Source organism: Protopterus annectens, chromosome 2.part1 (genome assembly GCF_019279795.1).
Source record: "Protopterus annectens isolate FY-2018-M chromosome 2.part1, PAN1.0, whole genome shotgun sequence".
Lineage (NCBI taxonomy): Eukaryota > Metazoa > Chordata > Ceratodontiformes > Protopteridae > Protopterus > Protopterus annectens.
The window spans coordinates 1,254,359,590-1,254,373,829 of NC_056729.1; the positions used below are offsets into that span (position 1 = coordinate 1,254,359,590).

The window sequence follows — 14,240 nt, forward strand, 5'->3', positions numbered from 1 at the left end:
TCATTAAAGATAAATACACCTCCAGACTTGTTCGAAAGCATGATTCCGAGGAGATACTTCAGGTCCTATTAACTGCTGGTAGGACACCTGTTCAAGTCATTGCCAGCTACAGGACCCCATCCATGAATCAGGACACCCACTCTGCCTATTTGGATTTACTTGACTCTATCAAGATACAGCTGAACACCATGATTTTGCGTAATATCGACTAGGTAAATTACTCATGCTCAAACTCACTTGCCCAAAGGTTTCTTATCTTCGTTAAATCCAATGCCCTGGACCAGCTGTCATCATCCTGGATTTATCGCTTACCAATATGGGGAACCACTGTAGTACCCTCACTGTGAGGTCTTCCCTGGTGAGATCTGATCACAAATTAGTCTCATTCAAAGTAACTACCAGACCTGATGCCCCATCCCCCAGCAGCAACCAAACTAAAAAACTTCTCCCAAGTGGATTATAACCTGTTACAGGATGGTATAAATAGCTTCTCTGCACCACCCCCTTCAGATGGAATTGGCAACTATGCCAAGTTCTATATCAATGCTTTATGCAAACACCTGTATAACTGCATTGACTAGTCTGTACCTGATAGGACCAAAACAAGCTCTTCAAGGAAAAGGAAACCTGCCTGGTGGACAACTCCCATTAACAGCCTTTACAATAAGAGGAAGAAATTGCTGTCAAAGAGTAACAGGGAGCGAGCCCTAAACTGGAAACCCTCGGTGCTCAGCTTAAACAAGCAAATAAGACTTCTTGTGAAGTCCTCCAAAGCAAACTATGAATCCAAATTAGCTTCTTCAACTAAGAACAACCATAAGGTGTTCTTTAGTTACATCCGTAACCTAAAAGGAAAGGCCCAGATTTGTGCCGAACTGGTAGCTAATGATACCACATATACTGAGCCTGCAGACGTAGCTAACCTGTTGGCCAACAGGTTCTCTGAAAATTTCACAGCCCTCTCCTGGCCACACATACCCCATTATATCCCTACCACCTATCCCCTACCTTGCATCTCTGAAGAGCATGTCATAAATGCCCTAAGCCTAAAAACACAGCATCTATGGGACCTGATAACATCCCAGGCAGCATCCTATACAGGCTCAAACAAGAATTAGCAACACCACTGGGTACTCTTTCAATCATAGTCTAAGCACCGGCTTTGTACCAGCTGAATGGAAAATGGCCACAGTTATTCCATTGCAGAAAGATGGTGCTTCTACTTACCCCGAGAACTATAGGCCTATTAGCCTGACTAGCTTTATCTGCAAGGCCATGGAGCGAATCATCATGGACCTTATCAACAAAGATATAGTCTCCAAACATTTGACCTTACACAGTTTGGATTTGTCAAAGGGAGATCATGCCTGTTAAACCTGGTGGACATCTTTGAGATGGTCACTAGAGCCCTGGACAAGGGGAAAACTGTGCATAAGCCTACATGGACTTAGCCAAGGCTTTTGACACTATCTCCCACTCAGGCATCATTGACAATCTCACCCAGCTAGGTATGAACCCTTATATCATTAGATGGGTTGCTAACTGGCTCACTGATAGAACCCATATAGTCAAAATAGGGGAATCCACCTCCAACAGCAGACCTATAACAAATGGTGTTCGACAGGGATCAGTCCTGGGACCTCTATTGTTTGGAATCTATTTCTCTGAAGTACAAGCAAAAAATAAAGGTCTGTGGCTAACAAAGTTTGTTGATGACTGAAAACTGGGAGTGGTCATAGAATCTCCAAATGATGTCAACATCCTACAAGAGGGTCTTACACAAACCAATGATTTGTGCCAAAGTCATGGCCTTAAATTCAATGCAAAATATATATTATCATCCCTTTTGGTAAGAGCAATGTTCCTGCTAACTACCACATCAATAGCAACACCCTAAATATGCACTCAGTGGTGAGAGACCTGGGCATACAGGCTGACAGCAATCTTACCTTTGATCACTGTGTCTTCACAGTAATAAGAAGGGCATTGTATATTGCTCATCTTATAAGTACGGGCATTGCCTCTAGAAAAATGAAGTTATAACCTCCCTGTACTTTTCCCTCATCAGGCCAATAATTGAGTACAATGCCCCTTTTGGTATGTACCTTTTTGAGCACCTAGAATAAACCACAAAGGTTCCTCACAAGGAAAATTCAAAGTCTTCAGCACCTGTCCTATGTGTATTGTCTGAAGTCACTGTCACTTTATTCTGTTTCATACAGACTACTCAGAGGCAATTACTGCCTTGCATATAAGGCAATATCTGACCCTGCTTTATTGGAAATGCTGCATATCCGCAAGTCAAATGGCACACGGGTTACTCACTGTAAAGACTGTAACCTGCTATGTGACATTAATAGAACCTGCTAGAGGGACAGATTTGTCTCCCAGAGGTTACTATGCCTTTGGAAAAGACTCCCACTTCATGTCAAACAGAGCACCTCATTGGCCCTTTTCAAATGCAATCTGGACAATTGAGTGGGTAACTGCAAATTCAGTCTTGGACATGGGCATTTGGTGCTGACCATGGTAGAAATTGGCTAGGCTTGTAAGGGTCCTAGGGCCATTAGCCTTCTAACTTCCTATGATCCCATGAGAAATCTTTTATATATTCATTTTTATTGTTGGTTTTAAACCAATTCAAAATATGGAATTATTTTAAGCTATGGCTGTGCATATGTCTTTCACTCAAAGGAAGAATTAAGTAAAAATTATAGTAAGCACCTTGGTGGAGGCTTATTTTTGATAAATGAGCCAAAACATTTGCATCTCATTGTTCCAAACAGGTAATCATATTTACCTCCCCTTACTTACTCAATAGTCAGAAGCAGCAAACCTACATTCTTGTACTTGCTAGAATGTTAACTTCATAAATTGATTTCATGATAGGCATATGCATGCATGTATAACAAAAGCAATTTACTGTTATTTAGGTTTTCAAACAATCCAGATCTAATAACGTCACAAAATGTAAACATTTTTATCCATACCTTATTCATATGTGCTGCTATTTCTATGTGCTTGGAAATCTCTGCATCTGTTATTTCATCTGTCAGATTGTCTGTATTGTAAATGGACTTCAGGAGTACCTCAAGGCACTTTGACTGAGAGCGACCCGTGAACTTCTGAAATGCAGATTAATACTAATATGATTATAATGTGTCATCAGTAAAGTCATAGCAGAAATTAGATTACTTGACCAAAAAAAAAACAATGAAGCAATGAACTTTTCATGGGTTATAGTAGCTCAAAATGCATGTAAACTCTCAATGTTATTTTTTTCTTATGTTAAATTACAATGTGGTCATTCAACAATGTACATAGGACTTGAAATCTGATTTGAAGAATAGAATATAGGTTTCTGTCCAATGGAAGCAGTTAAATAATTTCTGTATTTCAGCAAACAATGAATAAGAAAAATGACTGATAGAAATCTAATGCGGAGTAATAGTTTTTAATAAGTGGTAAGCACTAGGTAACCTGTCTACCACATAAGGAGTGGTTCTGGCCCAGACATTGTAGTTATTGGCTGTTCGGGCAATATCTTCCAGCTCTCTCAACTTTCTGATTTGAAAGCCTGCATTTGCACTTGTTTCTGTCCTGTAACTCATCTAGTTCAGATACAGATTCTTAGTTTTAGCACGTAAATTTGCTTATTCATGCTCAGCACTTGTTCAGAACTTGTAAGCACTAAATAAGCTACTAATTACTATAGCAGTCAGTCTTCCTCATTACCTAGAGGAAACCGTTTTTGTACTTACTTTTCTCACTCGCTTAGAGAAAAACAGCTCTTGTACTCATTTTCCTCACTTATCTAGAGGAAAATTGTTTTTTATTCAGGCATGTCCAAGGGTCAGCTTCCAGTGTTCTCTCCTGTCTATCTGATTAATCTGGGCATCTTGAGGCAATGTAGAAATTGCCTCATGTACACAGACAACCCTCTCCTCCTACCACCCAACACTAAAACCTGTGAGAGATGCACTTATCTAGCCAAAGTGGAGGTAAAGCTCTCTCCAACCAAGACTGAACTTGACAGTCATGAGGAGAAGGTGAATATTTGCACCACACCACACTCATCACGTAGTCTCACTAAATCTACACCACCAAAATCCACACATAGTAACACAAAAACATTCATGGAGGCTCTCAATAATAATCTGTCTAAGTAACTGAGACCTCCAAAGCAGAAACGCAAGCAGCCTCCATCCCCAACACAACCCAAATGACACATAGCCCACAGACTAAGTGTGCCACTCAACCACAGCCAAAAAGGCAAAACAACGTACCCAACACACTAATCATAGGTGACTCTATAGTCAGGGACACTGATATCCCACTCACCAGGCTAAACAAGGAGAAGGTTACTGTCAGCTGCCTGTCAGGTGCCGGGATCCACCACATAACCTATGCACTCAGGTCACTCCACAGCAAGTACAAATATGATTCTGTCATTGTCCATGTTGGTGTGAATGACCTGAAGATGTACCTCCCTGGACTACATGAAAAGAGACATGGAAGAGCTCTCCGATCTTGTAGCCCAGGCAGGTATGATCCTAGCCCTGAGTAGCATTATGCCATCACCCCGAATGATACCACAGTACGAGGACAAAATGATTGACTTCAACAATTGGCTAAGCTTCTGGTGTCATTCTAAGGGGATCCAGTATCTGTCTGCTTGGGATGACATGGTCGACAGACCACGATGCTTTGCCACAGATGGCCTGCATCTGTCACCCCTGGGATTCTGGATACTGGCTAAGGCTCTTGCTGGCCCTATAGTGCCTTTTTTAGGCAAGGTTCAAATAACGAATTCATCACAGTAACAGGAACAGGCAAGCAAAAACTGAGGGTAATACTACTCAAGGCTAGAAGTCTAAATCTCAAAATGCTCTCACTCAAGGCACTCTTTAAAATGGAGAACATCGATATCTGTGCAGTGACTGAGACCTGGTTCCAGGCTCCAGAGAGCACCCCTGCACTACCAGGCTATAACTCATACCACACTTTTCAGCCATGTAACCTAGACCGAAACACCAAAGGCAGAGGTGTGTCCATATTCATTGAGGATATCCACACCTCCAGGCTAGTTGCTCAGCATAATGCATCCGAGGTTATCCAAGTGCAACTAACTCTGGACAAAACTGCAATCCAAAGTGTAGCTTGCTACAGATCCCCCACCATGCCCCAGGATTCCCACTCCTCTTTTCTTGATGTATTGGAAAATATTAGGGTTCAACCAAACACCCTAATAATGGGTGACTTCAACTACCCCACCATTAACTGGGAAAACTACTCGTGTACCAACTCCTTAGCTCAACACTTTCTGTAATTCATAAACTCCAATGCCCTGGATCAATTTATCCACACCCCCACCAGGGGCAACATTATCCTAGACCTAGTCATTACCAACATGAGTGACCGGTGTTCCACACCTGAAGTCAACTCCTCGTTGGTCCAATCCGACCATAAGCTAATCACCCTTGATATCCACACCCCCCCACCCCCCATTAAGGAAACCATGGTAAAAAATTTCTCCAAATCCAACTTCATACTTCTTAAAACAGAAGTGGTGAACTTCATGACACCCATGCAGATGGACAATACGGTTACAACTGCTGAATCCTACACAAATGCACTCTATAAGCACTTACACGAATGTATGGATCATGCTATCCCAAACAGAACCAAGATGCTATCCTCCAAAAAAAGGAAGACAATCTGATGGTCCCCTGCCATAAACAAACTGTACAACAGAAGGAAGAAGCTGTTGCAAAAGAGAGTAAAATCCCATGAGTGGAGGAGCTCCCTGGTCAGCCTCAGTAAGAAGCTGAGATCCCTTATAAGATCCTCCAAAGCTAGCTACAAAAACAAAATCACCACTAATTCTAAGGACAAACACAAAGAATTCTACAGCTTTGTCAAGAATCTCAATGGCAGCACCCAGATCTGCTCTGAGTTACAGCGCAAAGGCATGAAAATTATAGAACCAACTGATATTGCCAACATCCTGGCAGATAGGTTCAGTGATAACTTTACCCCCCCACCCCCTAAAGGACACATATCTATACAGGAAGAATGCACAGTCCCTGTAATCACAACTACAGAGGTAAAAGCTGCACTCTCTAAAGCCAAAAACACAGCATCCATGGGACCGGACAACATCCCAGGCTGCGTTTTACATGAACTTCAGAATGATCTGGCTCCTCACTTAAGCACCATGTTCAATAATAGCCTCGCATCAGGCTTTGTGCCCACTGAATGGTACACAGCAACAGTTATCTCACTCCACAAAGGGAGAGCCACCACTGATCCTGGGAACTATCGACATATTAGCCTGACGAGCCTGGTCTGCAAGGCCATGGAACGTATCATAATGGAACTAATAAACAAAGACATTGGTAACCTCAAAACTCTGGATCCCACCCAGTTTAGGTTTGTGAAAGGCAGATCATGCCTCCTGAACCTGATTGACTACTTTGAGGCAGTCACCAAAGCCGTAGATGAGGGAAAGGTGGTTCACACAGCCTATCTTGACTTCGCCAAGGCTTTCGACACCATCCCCCAATCTGGAATTATAGCTAAACTCACTAAACTAGGTATAAATCCCTATGTCACAAGATGGGTTGCCAACTGGCTCACTGACAGAACCCACACTGTAAAAGTTGCAGACTCCAAATCTGACCTCAAAGCAGTGACAAGTGGAGTACTACAGGGCTCTGTCCTGGGACCACTCCTGTTTGGTATTTACTTCTCTGAAGTACAGGCTAACACAGAAGGCCTCTGGCTAACGAAGTTCGCAGATGACTTCAAACTAGGAGCCATAGTCAAGTCCCCAAATGATGTAGATATCCTACAGAAGGGCCTCACTGAGACAGATGCCTAGTGTCAGAGCCATGGCCTCAAGCTCAATGCCAAAAAGTGCAGTGTCATCCCCTTTGGTAAAAACTCTGTACCCATGAACTACCACATAGGCAGAAATCTACTTAACACCGAATGTATGATAAGAGACCTTGGGACCCAGGTGGACAGTAGTTTCTCCTTTGATAGTCACATCACCACATTAGTCAGGAAATCCTTCTACGCGGCACACCTCGTCATAAAAGGATTCTCATCCAGGAAAAAAGAGGTCATTGTTCCCCTCTACTCGACACTCATTAGACCCATTATAGTGTACAATGCCTCCTTTGGAATGTACCTCACAAGACATCTGCAGCAGCTGGAAAAGCCACAAAAGTACCTCACAAAGAGGATTACTGGCCTTAAACAAATGCCCTACACTGACTGCCTCAAAAAACTCCAGCTTTACTCCATAGCATATCACCTACTCCGAGGTGATCTCTGCCTAACATATAAAGCTATGTCAAACCCAGATCTGTTGGACATGCTACACCTAAAGAAATCCCAGTCCCTCCGAGCTACATGCTCTAGGGACCTAAACCTTGTCACCACAATAAACAGGACATGCTGGAGGGATAGATTCCTGTCCCAGAGAATTCCCATACTCTGGAACAGACTACCCATCTATGTCAAGCAAAGTTCTTCATTAGCACTCTTCAAGAAAAATCTTGATGAGTGGATGGAAAATAGGAAATACACCCCGGGGATCACTTCTGTGTCTCTGCTCAACAGTGGCACAGGAAAATAACTTTCTTGGGTGGCGTAAGCAAGGGAACCTTGTTGGCTAGGCTTACATAGGCGCTCGGGCCGATAGCCTAGTACCTACCTATGAACCTATATTAATATTTCATATAATTTATTTTGTGCATGGTATATATAGTCTTCCAGGAAGTCCACTGTAAATCATTTCTTTTTTCTGCATTTGTTAACCATGTAAGCCCTCTAAACAGAAATGCCCCTTTTCAGTGGTGACCTGGGAATACTGTATGGTTAAGTGACTTGCTCAAGAGTCACAAATCAATTAAATGGAAGTGGCAAAAATCAAACTCCGTACCCATGGTTACCAGAACCAGCTCATTAACAATTGGGAATCTAATCTTCTGCATTAGCTGCTAAGAGTTTATAGGTTCATAGGAGATTACTAAGCTAATGGCTTAAGGGCACTTACAAGCCTAGCCAATATAACCAGATTTAAACAATATATCACCCTAGGGGCAAGAGGATGGCATGGATTTGTGCCTCTGCATTGAGTAGCTTACAGATTGCTCTGTCTATAAGAGACACAGGACTACCCCAGGTGTGAATGTGTGATTCCCCATCCATTTATCCAAATTGCTTTTGAACAGGGCCAGGGAAGGGCTCTGCTTAATGTGACTAGGAAGCCTGTTCCAAAGAAGGGACAATTTCTGAGGCACATATCTGTCTCTCCAGTATGTTTTGTTTGAGCTACTGACTAAGTTTAGATCTCTAGATCAGGTGACCCTTGTGCTGTTTGACTTACAGATGTGTAGCAGTTCCATCACGGTTGGATTTATGAGTGCCTTGTAGGTCAGGCATAGGTTATCCCTTAATTGTTAGTAGGAGACAGAGTAAAAGAAAAAGGCTTTTAGTCTATCCACATAGTTCATTTGTTTACACCCTGTATTTATTTTCTTTGTGAGGAATCTCTGAGGTCACTCCAGCTGCCGTAGGTGCTTAGTCAAGTACACGCCAAATAGTACAACAGGACTATAATTTCCTTGGCTCTGGATGCCATACCTTTACTTATAAGTTTTGCCACATAAAAGGATTCCCTCATCACTGTGAATATATAGTAGTCAAAGTTCGGGTTACTATCTATCTGCATACCTAGATCTCTCTTCTCTGTGTCCACTCTAAAGGGCATTCTACTGATGTAATTTGCAGGGGTATTTGACTTCAAAAGGGTATGATAATGTACTTTTTTACGTTTATTTTTAAGCCATAGTTCTGGCACCAATCATTTGTCTGATCTAGACCCTCCTAAAGGATATCTACATCAGTGGGGGATTTCCCCCTGCTTGCAGTCATGGGCAAGCTTTGTCATTTAGATGCCTTCCCTATTTGCTTTGACTTCAGAGTAGTATATTCTGAATAGGAGTGGTCCCAGTACTGAGCCCTGAGGCACATCACTAGTGACTGGCCTCATGCTGGATCTGGATTCACCCACTTTAACCACATGTGCCCTGACCATAAGCCAATTGACTATACATCTGGTGACATATGGACTTATATCCAGTTTTGTGAGTTTATTTAGAATACCTGAGTGTGGAATTGTGTCAAATGCCTTGACAAGGTCGAGGTAGGCGATATGTACTGTTTTACCCTCATGCATGGACTGAGTGACTTTTTCAAAGAAATTCACCAGGTTCAGTAGGCATGACCTACCCTTGATTCCAGTGTTTGGAAGTCTCCTATGTCATTATTTATCAGGTCCATGATTATTCTTTCTATGGCCTTACATATAAGACTAGTCAAAACTATGGGTACGCAATTTCCAGGATCAATAGATGCTCCCCTTTAAGGAGATAAATGACTGTTGTTGTCCTCCACTCTATCGGGTCAAAGCCAGTCTGGAGTCTGTGGTTAAATAGAGATCCTATTGCCTGGTACGTCTTGATTTAAGCTGTTTAAGAGGCAACCTGGTGTTTTCTCAAGTCCTATTGAAGCCATGCTTTTAGCTTTAGAAAGCAAAGTCTCAACTTGTTCTTTGGTGATAAATGGGGTGGCGGAGGGTATTTCTTGAGGGTGATGTGAAGGTGAAATTTGAGATGACTTTGTTGGCCAGCAGATTTGCTGTATCTTCCAGCTGATTAGAGGTGATGCCATCTATAACTAATTCCACACATTGCTGGGTATTTCCCTTAAAATTGCAGACATAACTGAAAAATGCCTTATGGTTATCCTTAGCTATGGATGCTGTTTTTAACTGAAAGTCTGCTTTCAGATACTTGACTAATACCCTGATTCACTTGTTTAGACTAATGAGGGACTTCTGTTTCTGTTGTGCACATTCTCTATTACTTCTCAACAGGATTTTCTTTCCTTTTGTACAACCTATTAACATTATGGGTTCACCAGGGTGGCTTGTTTTTGAGGTTTCACCTAGGTTTATTTTGGTCTGGTACTGCCGTTTTTATGCAGTTGTTTAAAAGGTCATACAGGGCTTTTGTGTATGCCTCTGCATAGGTTTCTATGTTTTCTGGATTTGAGGGAAGTTGGGAACTATTTTATTTATTTAACATTTGGCTACTGGGAAAGTCCAACTGTCTTTTTTCAGCTGAGGCTTAGGGAGAAAATCTCCACATATAACATAGACTAATAAGTACAGTTTCATAGGTACAGAATAACTATACATTTTACATCAAAGAAAACTAGGACAATAGCACTTTAAACTGTACATCAACTAAGAGTAGGATGAAAAATAATACACTGTACAGGTATAAAGATGAAATATCTTAAACTATACAATCATATAACATTCAGTATGATGTAGTATTGTAATAGTATAGAGTATACACCAAATGTCTATACTTAGAAGAAGCAGTAACTGTTGAGTGGAAGAAAAAGGTATGAGGAAAGAGAGTTGCAAGATAAAGAGAAGTCTGAAAATAAGGGAGTGTTTACCCTGGGTGAGCAAGGAAATGGAGTTAGGCCAGCCTGGGGAGTCACAGTTACTTATCCAACTAGCTTTTAAGTGTGTTTTTAGAGATTTCTTAAAGTGAGTTGCAGACGATGTGACTGCTATATTAATAGGCAAAGTGTTCCATGTTTTACCTATACAATTCGAACAGAGGGAAGCTCCTGCAGGGTTGTTGATTTTAATGACTTGAAGGAGAGGTTTGTTGTAAGAGTGTAGGACCCTACTACTGGAGTAAGGATGTATTAGGTTTTGTAATGCAAAAGACCCTGGTACTGGGGTAAGGATGTATTAGGTTTTGTAGCACAAAGGACCCTAGTACTGAAGTAAGGATGTATTAGGTTTTGTAGTGCGTAGGACCCCAGTACTGGAGAAAGGATGTATTAGGTTTTGTAGTACGGGAATAAGAATGTATTAGGTTTTGTAGTGGATAGGACCCTGGTACTGGGGTAAGGATGTATTAGGTTTTGTAGTGCACACAACCCTAGTACTGGAGTAAGGATGTATTAGGTTTTGTAGTGCGCAGGACCCTAGTACTGGAGTAAAGATGTATTAAGTTTTGTAGTGCGTAGAACCCTGGTACTGGGGTAAGGATGTATTAGGTTTTGTAGTGCGCAGGACCCTAGTACTGGAGTAAGGGATGTATTAGGTTTTGTAATGCGTAGGACCCCAGTACTGGAGTAAGAATGTAGTAGGTTTTGTAATGTGTAGGACCCCAGCACTGGAGTAAGGATGTATTAGGTTTTGTAGTGCACAGGGCCCCAGTACTGAAGTAAGGATGTATTAGGTTTTGTAGTGTGCAAGACCCTAGTACTGGAGAAAGGATGTATTAGGTTTTGTAGTGTACAGGACCCTGGTACTGGAATAAGGATGTATTAGGTTTTGTAGTGCATAGGACCCTGGTACTGGGGTAAGGATGTATCAGGTTTTGTAATACATAGGACCCTGGTACTGGGGTAAGGATGTATTAGGTTTTGTAATGCATAGAACCCTGGTACTGGGGTAAGGATGTATCAGGTTTTGTAATACATAGGACCCTACTACTGAAGTAAGGATGTATTAGGTTTTGTAGTGTACAGGACCCTAGTACAGGAATAAGGATGTATTAGGTTTTGTAGTGGATAGGACCCTGGTACTGGGGTAAGGATGTATTAGGTTTTGTAGTACACACGACCCTAGTACTGGAGTAAGGATGTATTAGGTTTTGTAGTGCGCAGGACCCTAGTACTGGAGTAAAGATGTATTAGGTTTTGTAGTGTGTAGAACCCTGGTACTGGAGTAAGGATGTATTAGGTTTTGTAGTGCACAGGACCCTAGTACTCGAGTAAGGATGTTTTAGGTTTTGTAATGCATAGGACCCCAGTAGTGGAGTAAGGATGTATTAGGTTTTGTAGTTGACAGGACCTTAGTACTGGAGTAAGGATGTATTAGGTTTTGTAGTGTGCAGGACCCTAGTACTGAAGTAAGGATGTATTAGGTTTTGTAGTGCGCAGGACCCTAGTACTGAAGTAAGGATGTATTAGGTTTTGTAGTGCACAGGACCCTAGTACTGAAGTAAGGATGTATTAGGTTTTGTAGTGCGCAGGACCCTAGTACTGGAGAAAGGATGTATTAGGTTTTGTAGTGTACAGGACCCTGGTACTGGAATAAGGATGTATTAGGTTTTGTAGTGCATAGGACCCTGGTACTGGGGTAAGGATGTATTAGGTTTTGTAATGCGTAGGATCCTAGTACTGGAGTAAAGATGTATTAGGTTTTGTAGTGTGTAGAACCCTGGTACTGGGGTAAGGATGTATTATGTTTTGTAGTGTGCAAGACCCTAGTACTGGAGTAAGGGATGTATTAGGTTTTGTAATGCGTAGGACCCCAGTACTGGAGTAAGGATGTATTAGGTTTTGTAGTGTGTAGAACCCTGGTACTGGAATAAAGATGTATTAGGTTTTGTAGTGCATAGGACCCTGGTACTGGGGAAAGGATGTATTAGGTTTTGTAGTGCACAGGACCCTAGTACTGAAGTAAGGATGTATTAGGTTTTGTAGCACGTAGGACCCTAGTACTGAAGTAAGGATGTATTAGGTTTTATAGTGCACAGGACCTTAGTACTGGAATAAGGATGTATTAGGTTTTGTAGTGTACAGGACCCTGGTACTGGAATAAGGATGTATTAGGTTTTGTAGTGCATAGGACCCTGGTACTGGGGTAAGGATGTATCAAGTTTTGTAATACATAGGACCTGGTACTGGGGTAAGGATGTATTAGGTTTTGTAATGCGTAGGACCCCAGTACTGGAGTAAGGATGTATTAGGTTTTGTAGTGCGCAGGACCCTAGTACTGGAGTAAGGGATGTATTAGGTTTTGTAATGCATAGGACCCTGATACTGGGGTAAGGATGTATTAGGTTTTGTAGCACGTAGGACTCTACTACTGAAGTAAGGATGTATTAGGTTTTGTAGTGCGTAGGACCCCAGTACTGGAGAAAGGATGTATTAGGTTTTGTAGTGCACAGGACCCTAGTACAGGAATAAGGATGTGTTAGGTTTTGTAGTGGATAGGACCCTGGTACTGGGGTAAGGATGTATTAGGTTTTGTAGTACACATGACCCTAGTACTGGAGTAAGGATGTATTAGGTTTTGTAGTGCGCAGGACCCTAGTACTGGAGTAAAGATGTATTAAGTTTTGTAGTGCGTAGAACCCAGGTACTGGGGTAAGGCTGTATTAGGTTTTTTAGTGCGCAGGACCCTAGTACTGGAGTAAGGGATGTATTAGGTTTAGTAATGCATAGGACCCCAGTACTGGAGTAAGGATGTATTAGGTTTTGTAGTGCGCAGGACCCTAGTACTGAAGTAAGGATGTATTAGGTTTTGTAGTGCGCAGGACCCTAGTACTGAAGTAAGGATGTATTAGGTTTTGTAGTGCGCAGGACCCTAGTACTGGAGAAAGGATGTATTAGGTTTTGTAGTGTACAGGACCCTGGTACTGGAATAAGGATGTATTAGGTTTTGTAGTGCATAGGACCCTGGTACTGGGGTAAGGATGTATCAGGTTTTGTAATACATAGGACCCTGGTACTGGGGTAAGGATGTATTAGGTTTTGTAATGCGTAGGACCCTAGTACTGGATTAAGGATGTATTAGGTTTTGTAGTGCGCAGGACCCTAGTACTGGAGTAAAGATGTATTAGGTTTTGTAGTGTGTAGAACCCTGGTACTGGGGTAAGGATGTATTATGTTTTGTAGTGTGCATGACCCTAGTACTGGAGTAAGGGATGTATTAGGTTTTGTAATGCGTAGGACCCCAGTACTGGAGTAAGGATGTATTAGGTTTTGTAGTGTGTAGAACCCTGGTACTGGAATAAAGATGTATTAGGTTTTGTAGTGCATAGGACCCTAGTACTGGGGAAAGGATGTATTAGGTTTTGTAGTGCGCAGAACCCTAGTACTGAAGTAAGGATGTATTAGGTTTTGTAGCACGTAGGACCCTAGTACTGAAGTAAGGATGTATTAGGTTTTATAGTGCACAGGACCTTAGTACTGGAATAAGGATGTATTAGGTTTTGTAGTGTACAGGACCCTGGTACTGGAATAAGGATGTATTAGGTTTTGTAGTGCATAGGACCCTGGTACTGGGGTAAGGATGTATCAGGTTTTGTAATACATAGGACCCTGGTACTGGGGTAAGGATGTAT

The 14,240-nt window shown here is 41.9% G+C and overlaps 1 protein-coding gene across 1 annotated transcript in view; it reads right to left on the reverse strand.

Annotated features, from left to right (window-relative positions):
* The window catches only part of GCKR (glucokinase regulator), a 678,315-nt gene that overhangs the window by 12,116 nt on the left and 651,959 nt on the right, over positions 1 to 14,240 (reverse strand). The window contains exon 18 of the mRNA XM_044062788.1: positions 2,991 to 3,125. Within this exon, the coding sequence (XP_043918723.1) occupies positions 2,991 to 3,125 (135 nt within the window). The remainder of the gene's footprint in view (positions 1 to 2,990; positions 3,126 to 14,240) is intronic.